The following is an 18,608-nucleotide window of genomic DNA, read 5'->3' as shown; positions in this document are numbered from 1 at the left end:
CGTCAACATTAAAAAGATATTAATCACAAAATTTCACATTACTTTGCCTTTGTGCTGACTTGCAAATTAAACCTAACGATATTATTAACACGAGGTTTCGTGTCAAGATTGTACTTCTAATTTCATGAACTATTTGAATATTGTAGTGACAAGGATTTTTTTTAAGGCATTGGCAAAGCCCAGGTGGCAGTTTTGTGTGTTTCCTAAAGGGAAAATCCACCCTATAACACTACACATTTTATACTATAGTATAATGTATAATGTGATATTATGCATGTTATTTTGGATTTTAGCGTGAATATGTTCAAACATAGAAACTCTCTTTACAAACTTTGTTTTCAGGTTGAAATATGGGTTTATTTGTCATCTCTACAATGGAAACAGATGTAATACAAGGATTAAGGTTTAAAAACTTTATTTATGTTTATGTTAGATAAAACATAAATGCAGGAAAAAACAGAAAATGTTTCCAGTTTGTCGGTTTTTTTAAACCATTTGTGTGATAAAAAAAAAAATCTAATTATCTTTAAATTCAACAAGACATATACTATGTAAACATACTTATATTACTACAAAGTAAAAATAAAACCTGAGGTATCTAGGTTTACCTATGTGTGTGAATTTATGGTATGTTTGTTAGTGTGTTATAACATCGAAATCTGTTTTATTTAATAATGGAATTTGAAGTGGGAGAGCCTATAAAGAAATATTTAATAAGACATTGGTTTTGTTTTTGTCACTATTTTCTTTTGTTCCCTACAAACCCTGATTAAGGACAAAAAATTTGGGTTCATGTATAGTTGTAGTTTCTGACATCGCCGCCTAAAACTTCATCTCCCATAAGTCTCTGGTGTGCTTGCATCATCTACATGCGCCTGCACTTCTGTTTTGCTTCCTTCACGCACATGAGACAAACCAACGTGGCTTTTACTTTTGACAAGAAAGTATTTCACCTATTAAATGTAATTACATGTTTATTAGATAAAAACATTTGTATGCAAACAACCGACGGGACAAGCTGTTTGACTGGTGAATCGGTGACTGGTGAGTAACTGAATGAGCAGAGTTAACGCTTTCAGCAGAAAATGAAACACTACCAGGGCAGGATCTTCCGATCCCCAGCAGTGATTTACAGATGTGTGTGTTCCTTACAGTCCTGACAGAAACATGTTTAATGAGGATGAAGACTGGAGCGACGAACAAGACGCTCAAACCCAGAGTAAAACTGTCTTCAAAAACACCCAGACGGCCAACAACACAAATGTCAAGGTAAAATAAAATCCAGTTTGTGTACCCGCTGCAAACAGATATCATTGGTATTATGGCGTGATATATCAGTACTAACTGCCATTCAAAAAATAGACTTTATTCTCCTGCAGCTAACCATTATTTTCATTATTGATCACTCATTACTCAGTGCCCGTAACAACTGTGCAGAGCCAAACTTGACATCTTCAAATGTCTTGTCTTGTTCAGCCAAATGTCCAAAAACCCAAAGATATTCAGTTTACAGTGACACATGACAAAGGAAAGCAGCATATCTTCTAATTTGAGATGCTGAGATGAGGGAATATTTGGTATTATTTCACATTTTTCTGCTTGAAATGTAATAAACAATTACTTGATTATCGAACTAATTGATAACTAATCCATTAATTGATGAACAGTTTCAACTCTAAACCTGGGTTGTCTAAATTCACATTACAAGGCAATGGGTGAGTCAGATTTCTATCAGAATAATGTTTAAGAAGTTTTTTATTAAATGATTTCTGATCTTGGTGTTTAGATAGACATGGAAAGATTTAATGGGCCGCAGTTACATAGAATAATAGAAAAATAAATAAATTAATAAACCAAGAATGCATGAACATACAGTATATCACATAAAGGTCCAGATATATACACTTGTATATTAACACATTTTTTTTCTTTTCAACAAACCCTGCAAATCAGACACTCTGTAAATATTGGACCGTCTTCTGCATATTTTGACACAACCTTGCTATTATTACGCAGGCCAACATCAGCCCACACATTGTTTAGTTAAAAGAGTAATTATTTAAACTGATGATCTTTCCCTGCTCAGTCCAAGGTTGTTGGTAAGAAGAGCCTCCTGCGGACCCTGCAGACACTGGGATCAGTACCAGAGTGGAAGAGCGATGAGCACCAGCAGGACAGTGACAGTGAGATAGAAGCAGCTCCGTCACATGCCAAGAAAAAGAAGAAGAGAAGGAAGAGGAGAAAACATGCAGAGACATCAGAGGAGCAGCAGGAGAACGGGGACTTAGATCAGAGTATAATGGAGGAAAAACCTGTAGCAAAAAAGAGAAACAAGGACAACAAATCTGGTGAGTAATTAACTCAGTCAAGACTTTTATTTTCATGCACAGCACATGTGACAGTGTTCATAAGAATTTAATGGATTCAGAAACAGAACAATGTTGAATTAAAGTGTGTTCTTTCTTCCTTAAAGGCGCCCCGAAGGAAAAAACACCTGCAGGCGAAACAAATGATCAAGGAATGACAAATTCTGCAAAGATGAACATGGAGGGACTGACCAGACAGCAGTGGAAAAACAAAATGAAGAACAAGAGGAAATGTAAAAATAAATACAGCCAGAATAAACCTGAGGAGGAAGAGAATAAAGCAGAATCTGCAGATGAACACAAGCCAAGGGAAGAGGTAAACACAGATTCACTTAGCAACAACAACAGCGGAACAATCTCTCAGACAGCAGCCCAGAAAAAGAAAATGGAGAAAGAACGTAAACCACAAAAAAGGAAAGAGACTGAAGAGGGCACTGATGTATCCTGTGTATCAGAAATACAAACACTGAAAGAGGAAAAGAAGCAGATGTTAAAAGACAAAAAAACAAATGGTGGTAAAGTCGAAAAAGGCGCCGAACCTTCTGCTGTTGGATGTGAAGCTCAAGCAGACATCACAGATGATCAGCAGCAGTTACCCATGAAAAGACTGAAACCCGAGCTGAGCAAAGAACAGAGTCTGAAGAGAGAGAAGCTGCGGAGAATGCTCCACAGCCAGAGAACAGAGCAACAGGAGCGTCCTGCCGAGCACAAGGACGAACCCCCACCAGCACCAGAGGAAGAGGTGAAACCGGACCGCTCGGCCTCCCTCAGGTCCCGCATGGAGCAGCGTTTGGAGTCGGCGCGTTTCCGCTACATCAATGAGGTTTTGTACAGCACGTCCAGTGGCGAGGCGAAGCGAATGTTCAAGCAGGATCCACAGGCCTTCTGGGTCTACCACAAAGGATACACTGCACAGGTTCAGAGGTGGCCCGCCAATCCAGTGGACGCCATCATCTCTTACATTCAGCAAAAGTGAGAAATCTTTATCATTGCTGTAACACCAAAGTAACAAATCAAAGTACAGTATGTATAGTAAAATATCTAAGCTCAAAAATCCACTTGCTAGCTTTTTAGAGCTTTCAAACACATGCTCATGGACTTCTTCAGCAATTGCAACTGACCCAGGTGTCCTCACGTAACCTAAGAGTAGAACTCGGGTCACGGGATAAAAAGTACAACCCATATACAATGAACTTGAAATCGAAGTCTTAGTTCACATGAATACATTTTAGCCTGCTCCTTGCTCAATGATGAAGACTGTAAGCTCTGGTTGAAAGGTCCAGAAGCTAGTTACCAGATAGTTTATTTTATTAAATATACAAGAGTAGATTTGAGTGTCTTTCTGCATGCAGCTCATTTAAGAAACACACGTCTGACAGTGATTTTACATCATAGTTGAGTTATTTTGAAAAACAAAATCAGTTAGTTTGCTCACCTCCATTGATGCTTGTTGGACAATCAAACACACAATGAATTACAAATCACAAAATTCACAGTTTATCACAGCAAAAGTAAGACTGGGAATGAATTTTCCATTTTTAAATTTTCTATTCATTACCTGAGTAAGAGAAAAGCAGTACTGTAGAACCCAGCTGTGGAAAAGGCAGGAGATTCTGTATCATCTCAGCTCAACATCTGTACAATCCATCATCATAGTGTGAAAACAGAGTGTGGTGATCCATTTGATCCACAGGGTGTACCAAATGTAGATTTTTGCATTATTTAATACAATATATAATAAATGCACAGTTGCATCTTTATGAGTTAAGACACATTTGTTTAGCGTTAGCCTTTTCCCAGGCTAATAAGAGGACCTTGTCTTTCCATCTCCAAAAGACTAAGAGTAATAAGACATTCTTCACATTTCTTCTTGAGGCAGGTTATTGTGCTGCAGGCCCCAAGCTCCCATTATATACATAATTTATCTGCTGTAAACAGTACAAACCTGACATTACTCTGCTGAAGATGTTTTGACAGCGAGGGGTCATGCAGGAGAGGATGCTGCACTGTGGCTGTTTAACAGATGCTTCATTTAACTGCTGTGAGGAGGAGATGGCCTCGTTAACATAAGCAGTTTGGGAGAAGATAAAATATTTTTGGTCCTGTGAACTTCAGATCTGCCTTGGTTCTGTCTCTGATTGTGACTTAGATTTCATCTGTCTAATCTGCTCCTTTTTCAGACCGTCCTCTCTAGTGGTTGCAGACTTTGGTTGTGGTGACTGTAAAATAGCACGCAGTGTAAAGAACAAGGTGCACAGCTTCGATCTGGCGGCGGCCTGTGAGCTGGTTACAGTCTGTGACATGGCCAACGTGAGTGGGGGTCTTTGACATTTTTCTTTTTGCTAATTAATGTACATTTTCTCTGTGATTGTTTTAAAGCAGAACCCATTCTGTCTGTGCAGGTCCCGCTTCGCGACCGCTCTGTGGACATCGCTGTCTTCTGCCTTTCACTCATGGGAACCAACCTGGCAGATTTCTTAGCAGAGGCCAATCGAGTCTTAAAGATGAGGTAAAAGATGTAGTATCGATTCAGAGAATGCATCTTTAGTTTAGTTCATCTTTATGTCTGCCCAACTCTTTTGCACAAATTAATTAATTAATTAATTATTGCAGCGGTGTGCTTAAAATAGCAGAAGTGGCAAGTAGATTCGACAACGTGCGGAACTTCATTGCTGCGCTGGCAAATCTGGGATTCAAAATGGTTTCCAAGGTGAGGCAACAAACAAGATGACATCAGTTTACATGGACAGAGAAACATGTGCGATGAGAACATGTTTCTCTGTCCATGTAAACTGATGATCTTTTAAAATTCAGTAGTAAGCTCATATTAACCCTCAACCCTTATTAAGCAAAGGGATAACCCGGCATGTGTTTGCAACCTAAGTAAAAGTATAAAATTAAACAACAATGTTTACTGTGAGTACAGGTATCATAATTTCCTTTTCCTTTTGAGAAGTCTGTTCAAAGATGGTTCCTTTCATTATTTATAGCATGTGGTTGTCAGGCAGGAAACCTCATGTAGAACAGAATATTTAGAGAACTGGTTTATTGTTGGCAAAAGAGAGAGAGTTAAATGTACTGAAGGTAGATGAACATCATGTAAACAGCTCAAACTGAGCAAGACTTTAACCAAATGATGGCCAGTAGCTAAGTTACTGAAGTTAGCAGGACATAATCCATCCCCCCATTGACTGATTGAATGCAAAGAATGACTGCTGTTTTGTCTCTTTTTTTTTCTTTCTTTAGGATACAGAGAATACTCATTTCTACTCCTTTGACTTTATGAAGACGGGAGATGCTCCGGAAAATGTTAAGAAATTTGGACTTGAGTTGAAGCCTTGTGTGTACAAGAAAAGATGAGGGCGTTAGAGAACTACATAAAAGTGTGAATCATTTTTCACACATATTTTTTTCTGTTGATCAGTTTATCAATGGAATCTATTATTTTTTTTAAAGCAGCACAAGGTTGTGCGCTTTTATTTAAATGTATCATAGACTTTTGATACATGTTTGTTCATATATTTCAATATAGTTGAATTATGTGCAGCATATGTACATAATTTCTTTTTTTTAAATACAGTTTTTACAATTGAATTTGATTATGTGCCATCAGTATCTAGGTGCATGTAGGTTCGCTTTGTAAGCAGACACCACTGAGGTTAGTGGTTAGTTCTAATCAGAGAAAGAACTCGCCCTATAAGTTAAAAGGTATAAGTTAAAGGTGAAATCTACATACATGGCACACTGGGTATGCCCTGCTAACTTTTCATAAGAGGGCAAGTCATGTACAGGTTAAGATTGTTGTATGGAAGAAAACCCTGACAAGTCTTTAAAAATATGTGATGTTAATGATGCAAAATACAAAGTTTGCAAAATGATTCTCTCTGGTGTGTCCGTGTCTAACAATTTGTACTTAGTTTTATCCAGTAATGAGTGATTGGTGTGGCACTTTAGCTTTGATATTATTATTAAATAAAAAATAATTAACTTGAGAAACTGTAAAGGCAGAGAGATGGTAGAGAATTTCCAAAGGAAAAACTCCAAATGAAACTGAAATTATTAGTGTGGTGACTAATACCTGATTCACTCAGTTGCATGCATAATCAGTTGCCACAAGAGGGAGCAACAACACTGCAACCTAATGTGGGAAGTGAGTTCAGTCTGTCTGCATCTGCATCATATACTGTAAGATAGTTTATTTATAGAATTACTCCTGTTGTCACAGCAGATGTCCTGACTAATGTAGTCAACCAAAGACATCACAAGGCCAGATGGTGAGCAAAGTCACAGCCACGTCTGTCAGTCACCTCTGCTGTATCTAGAAATGCGTTTGTTGTGGTACAATATGGTTACAAATGACACAAAACAGCAAAGTGGAAAAAAATGTATTTGGTTGACTTTATTGACAAAAAACCTTAGAATACAATGTGCATAAAAACAAAATTCAAGTAAGGTTAAAAAGTGCAGAAATAATGCATTTAAAATCATTAATGCCAATCAATCAAAAGTAAAAAAAATTGAAAACAACTGATGCTCCAGTACATAAACAGTGGATCCTTCTACTTTAAATGCTACAGTCACAGAAATCATAACTGGTGCTGCGGTGCCAGTAAGCCTTCATGACTAGATTGTGTGCAATGTAAAGCCCCGCGAAGCCCCTTTATCTTCACACTGTGCTCTTCACATCAATGACTATGGAGTAACTGATCAGTTGAGCATATTCCTTACTGTCTTTTTCCGTCACAGCTGGCTTCTTGAAATGAGGAGAGCCGGGCTCCTGCATCAGAGTTGTCAAGGCTGAGAGAGACTCCTTCTTCTGGGTTTTAGAGAGTGTTGCATCAGCAAGAGAGAAGGATAGAAGAAAGAGGACCAGAAGTTGTTAACTTGCAATAACAGTGAGCAAAACCAGAGAAGCCAAGGTGATCTCAAAGTGAGGATTTCTGAACATATTTCTGAGGGAAAACATAATTTAAACACACCTTATATTGTGTCCTGTGATTTATTGTGCTGTAAAACATAAACAAAAAAAAGTTGGATTAATCATCTGAATAGTCCTGTTTCGAGGGACTTGTAGGGCTGAACATCACCACTAGATGACACTGTGGCTTAATCTGACACAGTCAATTTGACTAAACAAGTTGCAGGTGTGAATGCATTATGCGTCAGGAATATAGATAGAGACGAGTGAGGACCCGAGTCCTCATCATTGATCTCTGATGTCAGAAGCAGCAGCTCACTTTGTACATTATGACCCTGGTGATATTAACTCAATGAAGACCTGCTGCTGTCAAACCGTGTCCCCAGCACTGGATGGGACAGGGACAGGGGGTTGGCGTTAGTCCCAAAATAGCTTCTCTCCTGGGGAGTCATGTTTTCTTGTGTATGCTTGTTGTGTGCTGTGTGAGTGACCTTCCCAAATTAGCCTGACAGGACCCTCCCACTGGAGCGAGGGATAATGGGACAGAGGCTCTGTCAACCAATGGCACCTTGACCAAATGTTCTGACCACAGAGGCAGGCCTATTGAAGTAACCTCTGAACCACTGTTGTGCTGCACAGTGCAACATTATTCACAGCGAGGTCTGATCTGATCCTGACAAACATTCTTGAGAAAAGTTAAGAATTGGCATTGAATGTGGAAATGTGGAAACTTCTGCAGGCAGAAACCATAAACACTTCGAGGATCGTGACAGATATCCCACATCAGTCGTAAAAGACGAGTGACTCACTGATTTTTTTCCAGCAGCAATAAGACTAAGAGATGGATTTGTGGATTTATTTCATTGATAAATGGCAGCTTGAATTTCATTATACTAATAACTTCCGAAGATGTGTACTTTTTGAACCTTTTACCTTTGCTTTTGCATTGTGGTATTGATGATAGCTCACAGCAGTCTACTGCAGATATTGCCAGAAGTAGCACTTCTAGAGGCCAAGGAGGAAACTGGAAAATAAATCTGTTGTTCAAACTGACGGAAGGAACATTTTCTACCTGTCTACAAGCAGGGCTGCGGTGGCAGCAGCACCTGTCTGCTTCAGCCACATTGCTTCCTGTTTATGAATAACTGCAAGATACTGGGGTTTTGGTGAGTTGGGTACGATCCACACATCCTGTTTGTCTCAGCGTTGCCCTCATTTGCCTTTCGACACATTACCTGCCGAGCTGCAACCTGTCACCTGTGGAGGCATTTAACTCACCAGCACACCCAGACAGTGACGACGAGAATGACGATAATGGCTGCGGCCGAGGAGATGCAGCTCAGGGCTACCAGCACTGTGTAACACACAGACACAGTAGACAAAAGCCACAAATATTAGACAAACATCTCAGCAAACCTCATATTGAAACTGATCACATACCTCAGCATGTTGGTATGATTGAGAATTTCTTGAATAAACATGTCACTGTGTTTGCTGAATGTCGATGGAAAATACAACATGGTGGGCACTTACCAAACTGTTTGTCCTCGCTCATGACTTCCACTAGAATCTTGACCATGGCCGTGTGGTGATAGAAGGATGCCCAGCAGGTGTATAGGCCTTCATCCTGCTCTGTGGGCTCCGACTGGAAGACGATTTCAAGCCTTTCCACGTGGACAAATGAGCCATCACTCCTGAAACACAAGTGACTTTTTAATTGTCAGTTTCTTTGAAGGAAAAGTTTGACATTTTGGGAAATATGCTTATTTGTTTTATTGCCGAGGAAGGTGCAGAGAACATTGGTACCACTCCCCTGCCTGTATGGTTGATGCACATAAACCCCCATAAAACCACAAACTGACATTTCTACATGCTGTTTTTTGTGCAGAACAAACAAGCAAGCCATAGTGTTCATTTGTGAGCATTTTTAAAGGTGCTTGTAGGTGAATTATACCACATTTGGACAGAGCCAGGCTAACAGTTTCCCCCGTTTCTATTCTATATGCTAGTCTAAGCTAACAGCTCCTAGCTGTAGCTTATTTAGCAGAGAAATATGAGAGTGGTATTGATCTTCTTATCTAACTCTCATCAAGAAAGTGGATGAGTAAATGTAAAATGTCAAACTACTCATTTAAATTCATATCAAAATCATGGCCTCCAGCATTAATGTTGTACAAACAATCCAATTTTTATATTCCAGGATGATCACTCTTAATGCTGAGTGTATTCTTTCAGATGGTGGGACTATTGAATTTTGTGCAGCACTATGTATGTACAGATGCTTCCTCAAGACGATGAGGTGGTAGATTATAGAGGGTACATCACCTTTTACAGAGGAGGTCGTACTGTGGTACATTGCCCTCGACTTGGAGCAGTATCTTCTGGTTGCGATGTTTTTCCTGGAGAGCTAGTCTGTGGATGATGGGTTCACCACTGTGGCGGTTTTGCAGAGGAGTCGTGTGGTTCAGGACTCTCACAGCAGAGATATCTGCAGAAAAATCAGATGAAGCATGCATCTTTGGATCTCTGATTGCATTTATGAGAATGTTTACATTTGGAATAACTGAAGTGTACTTTTATTCATACGATTTTATTAACTTTGTCATACTCACAGTATCTGGGTACATGAACAGTCCTCTTCTCCATGATCCCATGTTCAAACTGGTACACACAGGTCAGGTCCTGGCCCTCGTGAAGGGCCAAAGGAAACTGATATGTCAGCCTGGTTTTCTGGGCGCGTCCTTCATACTCTACGTGCAGCGATGTCTGGCCTTTAGCCTTTTCAGGAAGAACCCAGGCGAGGTTCGTCCCGACACCCTCCACTCTGCTTTCACACATTGCCAGCCAGAGAGTGTTGCTGTCTCTCTGCGGTCTCACAGACACACTCAGCAGAGGGGCCTCTGAAAGAAAACAAGGGGTGACAGGAAGGAGATGAGAAGCTGTGTGAGGTAGTGTGTGTCACAGAAATAAATATTTCAAAGAAATAAGTAACGTACTGTGCACAGGAATGTGTATTGTTCTTTTCTCTGGTGCTTCCAAACTCAAATGCTTCACCATGCAGGTCAAATTCTGACCAGCATACAAAGAGGACAAGAAGTTCACAGAGCTACGGACTGAAACCAAACCATCAGCCTGGACTTCAGGCTCTGCCAGATAACTGATGATGCTGTTGTTACTGTTTCCAACATGCCAGGTAATAGCTGCTGCAGAGGCGACACTGTCTGCACAGCAGTCCACCTTTGTGAACTGTTCACCATCTTTCCACTCAGTGCTGGAGTTGATGGTGATGTCAGGGCGAGCTGCATGGGAAAGAGAAGTTAAACTACAGGAAGTGAGGGGGTTTCACTGGAGGAGAAGATAAAATCTATGGTGAGCTTACATGGCCAACTATGGCCGCTACTCAGAATTATCCATTGCTTGATTTGTTGAACATACCGCAAAGAGGGAGTGTTAGGCTTCTGTTCTCTGGCTCCTCAAATGCTGGGTGATTTATCACACACTCTGCAGTGAACTCCCAGGGCGAGCAGGCAGGGAGGAGAAAAACTCCCCTGACAGAGTGGCTTCCATTATGAGAAGTGAAATTGGACCAAGAGACTCCAGACACACCCTCTGGTAGAAGCCAGGATACGTTGGCTGCAGGAACAGCATCAGCTGCTGAGCACTCAATCACCCTGCGTCCATCTTTAGTCTGCAAATCAACTCGGATTGTGGGAGGGACTGACACGAAGGGCGCAGAGAGAAGGTTCCACATTAATGTTACAAATAATGAGGGAAATTCATCATGGAAGAAATACTTGCAACGAGTTTCACCTACCAAGCTGTATGACATGTGATTGAACTGTGATGTTGAGTTGCAGCATTGTTTTAAGGTGGTGATAGGAGAAGACACATTCATAGAGGCCAGCGTGCTGAGGCTCCACAGGACCCTGAACTTTGAGGCTGCTGCCAACCAGCTCCAAACCCTCAGGCAAGGGCCCGTCATCTCTAAAGAGAAACGCAGCAAGTACAATTCAAGCTTCAGTTTAAATGTTTGACCAATATTAAAACATTTCACGTAAAATCTTGAACAAATGATTATTTGATCAAGAAACATCTAATCTGGTTGCTGCTCTCTATCACTTGTGGTTTGGTGGCACCAAATGTGTTACCACATCCTCCACAGGATACGTACGTTGTTTCAGTCTACATGCACAGGAGAAAAAAAGTAGAATCAAAGCCATTTGTTTCTGAAAAAGGGATGTTTTTTAGCCATATTGTTTTTTTTATATTGTTCCCACGAGAAAAACAAAAAAGATATTGATAACTATATCAAATCAAAGAAAATAAAAAATAAAAATACATTTACAAGCCAGAAGTTGTCGGATTTTACATCAGGCTCATCTAAACTGACAACCCTGTGCCATGTTTCTGAAAGCTCTGTTATATCTGAGTTGGCACAAAAAAGTTCATGTGTCTGCAAAAGCAAGCTAAGTGGATGTGCCATTGTTAATGGTAGTGAAAAGCTTAAATTTAATAGATATTGTACTATCTATAAGCGTACAGTATTTTTTACTCATCTAATTATCGGTAAAACGCTAGAACTGTCAGTCAACATTGTTACATTTTGTTCAAATGACACTTCTGTTTAGAAGCTGCCATCTTTAGCTGTCCAATGACAGGAGCGCTCACAAGTTGCAAACAGGGAAATCTTTCCAATCAGTACCTTCCCTCCCGCATGAAACTGAAACAATTTCAATTCTCAATAAATAAATAAAAAATTAAGATTCAGATAACCTTGATGACATTGTTGGGAATTTTTTTATACTCCTCTAACAGAAGAGTTACTGTTTTCACAGGTTAAGTAGTTCACTCCATGACAAGTAAACTGAAGCTGTGTGAAATTGTTGGAGTCCAACTTTAACACCAAAAATTTCTTACTTTTTGCAGGTAACATTGTAACGTGGCACATTCCCAATGACCTGTAGGCCAATAACGATTTCACTCTGTCCTTCCTGCAGCTCTAAAACTTCAGCACCTTGGAAGTCGCCACTGTTGAGCCCCGGCTGCGAGTCCAAGTGAACCCCAGACAAATCTGTCGAAAAAAAAGAACATCTGTGTTTTCTTTGACTTCTACCTCGTGAACATCAGGAGAGTTTTCCAAATGTGAGACACAGACTACTCACAAAAAGACGGCAGTGTTAGGACTCGTGTCTCGCTGTGTGTAAATTTGGGGTGGTCAAACACACAGGTGACATTATAGCCCTCGTATGCAGTTGCAGGGAGGAAGACTGAACTTTTTGACATGTCTGAGTCGGTGTTGTTTTCTCTCTGCAGCTCTTCATCGGTGTTCAAAGCCAAGGAGATGTCAGCGTCAGGTCTCCCTCCAGATGAAATGCATGAGACCACCCAGAACTCATTTCCTCCTTGTTGTACCATCTCTGCTTTAACGGTCACATTCGGCCTCACTGCAGAGCAGGAAGAAAGGCGAGAAGAGTTATTCTTTCACAAGGTCTAATGTTTTTTCCAGCAAATTAAAAAGTCAGATAGCAAGTGAAGGCTCAGGGTGTTTTTGTTAAATAGGAAGCTGGGGCCGGATGAGCTGAATGTTAGCTAAACACAGGCCATAAGGGGCTTCTGCTTGGGTTTTGGAGAGTGCTGACTTAGGCTTATCACCTGTCCCATCTGTTGGCCGGGCTACAGCTGAGAGCAGATGTCTGGACCAGCTGCTGTCCAACCAAAGCTGAGAGAACCACAGGCTTTGATATAGGGAATACGTAGAGATCAGAGTCTATTATCAAATACATAAAATCTGTGGTGTAATGCAATAACCAGCCATCCCTAATGAGTCAGAGAAGTGAACTAACACCTCATAATGGCTCGGGTGCCGGGGAGGGGTTTGTACAATTAAAATGAGTTAAAAGCACAGGCTTTAAATATTCCATCTGTTAACACCTACAGTCATGTGTGGACTAGAAAATTACTGAAGTTGCAGTACTTTAGTGGAGTGTGAATGTATCATGGGTAAATGAGCTGGCTGGCCTGGCCCATGCTAATGGAATAGTTATCATACAGTCAGCCATTTGAACATACACTGTATCCATGGAAGGATTTGGACAGAATGTGTGGAAGCAAAGGTCTTTTTTAAAAACATTAAGCACACAGAAATAAACAGTAAAATGAATGAGAGAAAAATTCAATAACTGAACTGCTTCGAAGGCAAAGCAGCTAATAAGTCTGTGGCCAGTGGTAGTAGAACAGTTTATTTTTCTTTTCTAGTGGATGTAAACTCTCTTAATATGGTGGCATGACAAGCAAGGTTGATGACCAAATTGAAATGGTACCAACCATAGGTATCATGCTGTACCATACAAAAATATCCTCTCGGTTTGTTTTTACCACTTATTTTATCTAATGTGTGTTATGAAAACCAGGGCCTACATATGGGGTATAAATTTAAACATTACTGGGTCCGATTGTGAAACACAGAGGTGGCAACAAAACCAAACTCGTGTGGGGTTTTGTATCTGTCTTACCAGCTGTTTCCTAATGATGATTTGTGCTGAAGATAATCTTTAAAGTTTTGCATGAGCCTTGTTGTTATGTAAACATTTAACAAACATTTGTAAATTCATACGCTAAATACTTCTCCATTTTAAGTCCACATTAACTGATTTCTGCCACTTGGAGGCAGTGGAAACAAGATGTAAACGCAACACTGACACATTTTCTGGTTGTAAATTTGATACAAACAGACATCCTCCATCCAGCAGAGAAACATAAATGTTCATTTTGAGTCGTGTCCATTGATGAATGGCAGTCGGATATTCTCTCTCCTCTTACTTCTGTTTTGTTCTCCACCGACTCGCTAACTTTGACTGCTGATCTGCTGTTTGGTCGAGAACAACGCTGGTAAGTGGGCGTAGGCCTGCAAACCAAAACAACGCGCTCAAAGGCGTTAAATTGCTCCATAGATCTGAGAGAAACTACAGCTAGCTCATAATCCCTCATAATCATAATCAACCCTTTTCCCTACATACACACTGTAATTTTGTCCACTGTCATTATTGGTTGTGGCTGCTTTAAATGTACTTGATGAAAGTCTATGGACCAAAATGTTGTGACTAAATAAAGTGAACGTGCTGGATTTCTAATTCCTACTCAGTTAATATTTGTTGATCCTATGCACTTATCATTAGTTATGATGTGCAAGAACTTTGTTGGCATTGAGTGAGTACATTTTGTTTTCTTTTTCGGTCATAAGAATTTGGAGAACTGCAGCCACCAAACTGCATGCTGCACTCTGATATGATACAATATGACTGTTATTAATTATTTACTGGGTTGTTGCTGCATTATGTTGTTCCATATGCTCGGCTCCAGTGAAAGATGGCATTCCCACATGAATGCGTTACACTGTGCATTGTGATTTATGGTCTGTCACTGTGTATGTGGAGCAGAGTGAGAAGCAACGACCAGTGTGAAAAACCAGCAGGAGGCAGTTATTGTTCCCTCTGACTTCATGCTGAGTCATGATACATGATTACAAAACTCTGGCTGGTGATGCAACACAATATATACTCAATATCACCCACAACAACACTGACACACACACACACACATACACACACACAGCTGTACATTTGAGCGTACCATAAGTTTCCACCCTCACTGTGGTGAGTTTGGGATTTGGGAGGGTTGGATGTTGAACCACGCAGGTCACGCTGTCCTCGTCCTGCAGGTAGGTGGGGAAGCGGAGGATGCTACTCAGGGTGGACGTGCCGTTTGAGTGAGCTGTGGTACTCACACTCACAGTGAAGGGGTAATCTGAGGGAGGAAGGCCGTTGACCAACCAGCGGATCTGAGGCGTGGGCCTGCCGCCAATGGCAGAGCATGACACCGACTGGCAGTGAGTACCGTTTACGGTCTCTGCATTGACGAGTATCTGTATATCAGGACGAGCTGTGAATGAATTAGCAAGTAAACATGTCATCCATGCAGATGTGTCTAGGGTCAAAGATCATTTCTAGTCCTGCAGTTATGAACTTTTAGAGTATGAAATTTTCCTCTCAACCTCATCAGGTTGACTTTTTCACACAAATATAAAAAACAACACATTATTGGCTTGGCTTACCTACTACAGTGACAAATGCACTGTCAGAAAAATCCTCCATCTCTGTTTCAAACTCACAGATGTATTCTCCCTCCACGTCCACACTGGACACCCGCATGTTAACTGTGAGGTTGGTGATAGAGTCTGGCTCTGACAAGTCACTTCGGCTGAACGGCTGACCATTTTGAAATCCTGCCAGCCCCTTGGATTTAGAATAAGAGTTAATCTTGCGTTTCCACTCGGCTTTCCCGACCTCTCTGTTGCCCAGATATCTACAGCTCAGGTACATAATTTCTCCCAGGACTGCAGTGACGTTGTGCGTGATCTCAAGGGCTGGCTCTTCACTCGGATCTGAGACACAGAGCAACAGAGCAACACAATGTTCAGTGATAATGAGAGGTCAAAAGTTCACCTGAACCATTCTGAAATTACAAACACAAGCAAAGCACAAATGTCTTGAGGGGGGGAAAATGTGATTGTTGTTGTTCCTGAGAGGATGGACAGCAGGCTGATGGATGTCTATTGTTGTGCCTATGAAAGGGGTTTCTGAGCATCCTATTGTCTCTCACTGGTTAATTCAAACTGTGATAGATGAGGCAGACTAACCGGGTCAGTGGTTATGAGGTTGTCAGTCATTTTATCATGATTAGAAAGTGTGAATGACTAATCAATAAAAACAAGACTAAGAGCCTAAAGCCATGCTAGCAGTGTCTTGAGCTAGATGGTAATGTCAGCATGCTAACACGGTTAAAATGACAATGTTAACATGCTGATGCTTAAGGTGTGTTTACATGCTAACATGAGCTAAGTAGTTGGTGTCCTCAGTTTTGCAGGAGTTTGGTCATAAACCTACAGAAGATAATTTCGATGAAAATGAAAATAGAAATGTAAATTAAATTATTATCGTTTTAGTACTCAGGATAGTCAGGTCATAAATGTTGAAAGGAAAAATGAATTTAAAAAAAAAAGATGCAAAAGGCAGGAACTGGACTTTGTGGCACACAATTTATAAATGCTGCCTTGTCCAAGCTGTGTATATTTAATAGGACTCCATTATGTTAATGCAATGAAAACCCAGACACCAGTGACATCCTTCCTCCACGCTGCTGAGGAATCAGCCCCGATTAGGGGAGGTTTCAGAGGAAAGGACATTTAATAGAAGCTGACGGGTTTTAGCACTTGCAGGAAGGACTGTGTGCAGAATCCAATGCATACCAAGTCCTCTTCACTCTGCTTCCTCTGCTGACTTCATCAAAGTGCACTTGAGGGCACAGTTTGCCAGGAACTTCTATTCAGCTTCGGGTGCATGATGAGAAAAATGATGACAGCCTGCTTCATGGATAACCATTGAACATGCAGCCAGCTGCTGCAGTTGAAAAGAAACTGCATAAAATGCTGTTAAGCTGAGAGGCTGGAGGTCTTACTATAGATCCCAGCAAAGGGAAACAATGTGGAGTCTCCAAAGCCTTTTAAGAGGAGAGGACACCGAGGGAGTAAAATAAATATGTTTTATCAGTTCAATTATGCCTAGTGGGTTCATAATTCATTTACCCTTGCAGGTTATTGCCAAAATAAATGTCAGCCAAGCATGGAAAAGACACACCTTAAGGATACAAAATAAGTAATAACTGGAAAAAAAATCATGCATTGATGCACTGCATCATATTTCCTGAGCCTCGGGGGCTTCTTTTTCTCACCAAAAGCAGCACCAAACACAGACACAGCAAGTCCTTCTTTGCAGACTGGGGATGTGGTAAACAAATACGAGTTTCGACTTGAAAAACAGCTTTTTCACCCGTTTAAACTTTCATCTCCAGCTGCAAGTCTCCGTGACTCTGCAGAGACTGAACCCAAAACCAAACAGCAGGATCTCTGAATAAAGTGTAGCCTGCAGAGAGTTTTCTCCTTTCACAAAGAAAAGAACAATCTTAACAGCCCTGATATATTAACTTTAAAAGCCTGTAAAGGAACTAATGTGGTTTTAGATGACACCATCAATAATGATCAATAATAATGAACTGACAGAGTAACTGAACCAATATGCAATCAGTAATAAATTGCAAGAATAGTTATCATTTAAACATGCATCCAGAATGTGGCTTTATTGCCTGTGTGCATTTATAATTGGACTAATCGCTTAAGAAAACCATGGCAGCACTGTTGAGTGTAAATGCCACAGGTTAAATAAGACCTCAAGGGCCAGTAAAAGAAACTTATAAACACATGACAGTCACAGATGGATTGTAACCCTGCAGACTTACCCTGAATTTCCAAGCAGTGAGCAACATTTAGGATGAGACCCAAAATCAACAGTCCTGAGCATCCCATGATGGTGTCATTGAGTGAAATAGAGTTGGATCAACTGACTGTATGTCAGGCATAAGGGTATTTAATGAGTGCGTGCAAATGTGTGTATGTGCATGTTCTGTGGTTTATGGTTAGAGGTGCACACCCTCTACAGCTGACACTGACGTGCATGTACCATTGCGCGCTTACTATATGTGTACATGCACACACACACACACACACACACAAAGATACTGTACCTGTGTGTAGAACCACTTCCCCTTTTTGATTTCCAAAACAATAACTGTGCATGAGAGTCACTGTGGATTTGCATGTCTCTTAGAATTTCTACTTCTCAGATGCCAAGAGTCTGTTTTTTTTCCAAGTCCAAGTCACCACACGGGACGAGTCTGTTCAGTCACTCAGCCACCTCTTATAGCAGATCGCCTTGGGAAACAGTAAAGCCATGCATCATTCATCCCCGCTGGAGCCCTCGGAGACCGCCTGTCTCGCTACTGCTGGTGCCCAGCAGTTTGAGAAAATCACTCATTTCTGGGTGTTGTTTTATGGCATAATGCACCTCTAATTCACTGTGTGTGTGTGTGTGTGTGTGTGTGTGTGTGTGTGTGTGTGTGTGTGTGTGTGTGTGTGTGTGTTTTTCAATGTATTTGCTGAACACAATTTGTCACCCTGCGCGGAACTGAAACACATGTGGTTGAGAAAGACGTTGTGAGGGCTCCGCATTACACATCATTTCAAGACAGTCAATACGAATTTGCCATCTTTTATTTCCTGTACAAGTAGAAAAGTGTTGACTCATTCACACCACAGGAGATTGATAATGAATAAAATGACCTGACATAACAAAAAGGAAACACTGCTGCCAACACATTCTGATGGCATGTAGTTGGTTAACGGCTTTCTGACTCGTCTGGTATGAAACTGGCAG

At 40.7% G+C, this 18,608-nt stretch overlaps 2 protein-coding genes and 1 long non-coding RNA gene across 4 annotated transcripts; 2 read left to right on the top strand and 1 right to left on the bottom strand.

Annotated features, from left to right (window-relative positions):
- The first annotated feature begins 878 nt into the window (after positions 1-878).
- On the top strand, positions 879-6,244 carry rrp8 (ribosomal RNA processing 8). The gene is made up of 8 exons (XM_056373131.1): positions 879-1,044; positions 1,155-1,269; positions 2,087-2,348; positions 2,474-3,338; positions 4,547-4,676; positions 4,769-4,875; positions 4,980-5,076; positions 5,613-6,244. The coding sequence occupies exons 2-8, from the start codon at positions 1,168-1,170 to the stop codon at positions 5,724-5,726; spliced, it is 1,677 nt and encodes a 558-aa protein (XP_056229106.1). The 5' UTR covers positions 879-1,044; positions 1,155-1,167; the 3' UTR covers positions 5,727-6,244.
- A 506-nt stretch (positions 6,245-6,750) lies between these two features.
- On the bottom strand, positions 6,751-17,764 carry si:ch211-149e23.4 (uncharacterized). Of its 2 annotated transcripts, XM_056375166.1 has the most exons (14): positions 17,635-17,764; positions 15,395-15,724; positions 14,914-15,222; positions 12,447-12,728; positions 12,202-12,355; positions 11,099-11,268; positions 10,720-11,001; positions 10,281-10,583; positions 9,897-10,184; positions 9,610-9,772; positions 8,818-8,978; positions 8,563-8,638; positions 7,346-7,373; positions 6,751-7,182 (listed from the first exon to the last, which is right to left on the bottom strand). In XM_056375166.1, exons 1-14 carry the CDS (start codon positions 17,699-17,701, stop codon positions 7,033-7,035), a joined length of 2,763 nt encoding a protein of 920 aa, XP_056231141.1. In that variant the 5' UTR covers positions 17,702-17,764; the 3' UTR covers positions 6,751-7,032. The 2 variants fall into 2 exon arrangements, with proteins under 2 accessions (XP_056231141.1, XP_056231142.1); XM_056375167.1 differs by lacking the exon at positions 8,563-8,638 and having other exon boundaries at positions 7,102-7,182.
- Positions 12,267-14,407, top strand: LOC130168367 (uncharacterized). Its single transcript, XR_008827420.1, has 2 exons — positions 12,267-12,426; positions 12,598-14,407. It is a non-coding gene; the product is annotated as an uncharacterized LOC130168367 (long non-coding RNA).
- Positions 17,765-18,608: the final 844 nt, after the last annotated feature.

This window comes from Seriola aureovittata, chromosome 4, assembly GCF_021018895.1.
Source record: "Seriola aureovittata isolate HTS-2021-v1 ecotype China chromosome 4, ASM2101889v1, whole genome shotgun sequence".
Taxonomy (NCBI): Eukaryota; Metazoa; Chordata; class Actinopteri; order Carangiformes; family Carangidae; genus Seriola; species Seriola aureovittata.
This window is presented reverse-complemented; position numbering and strand designations above follow the sequence as displayed.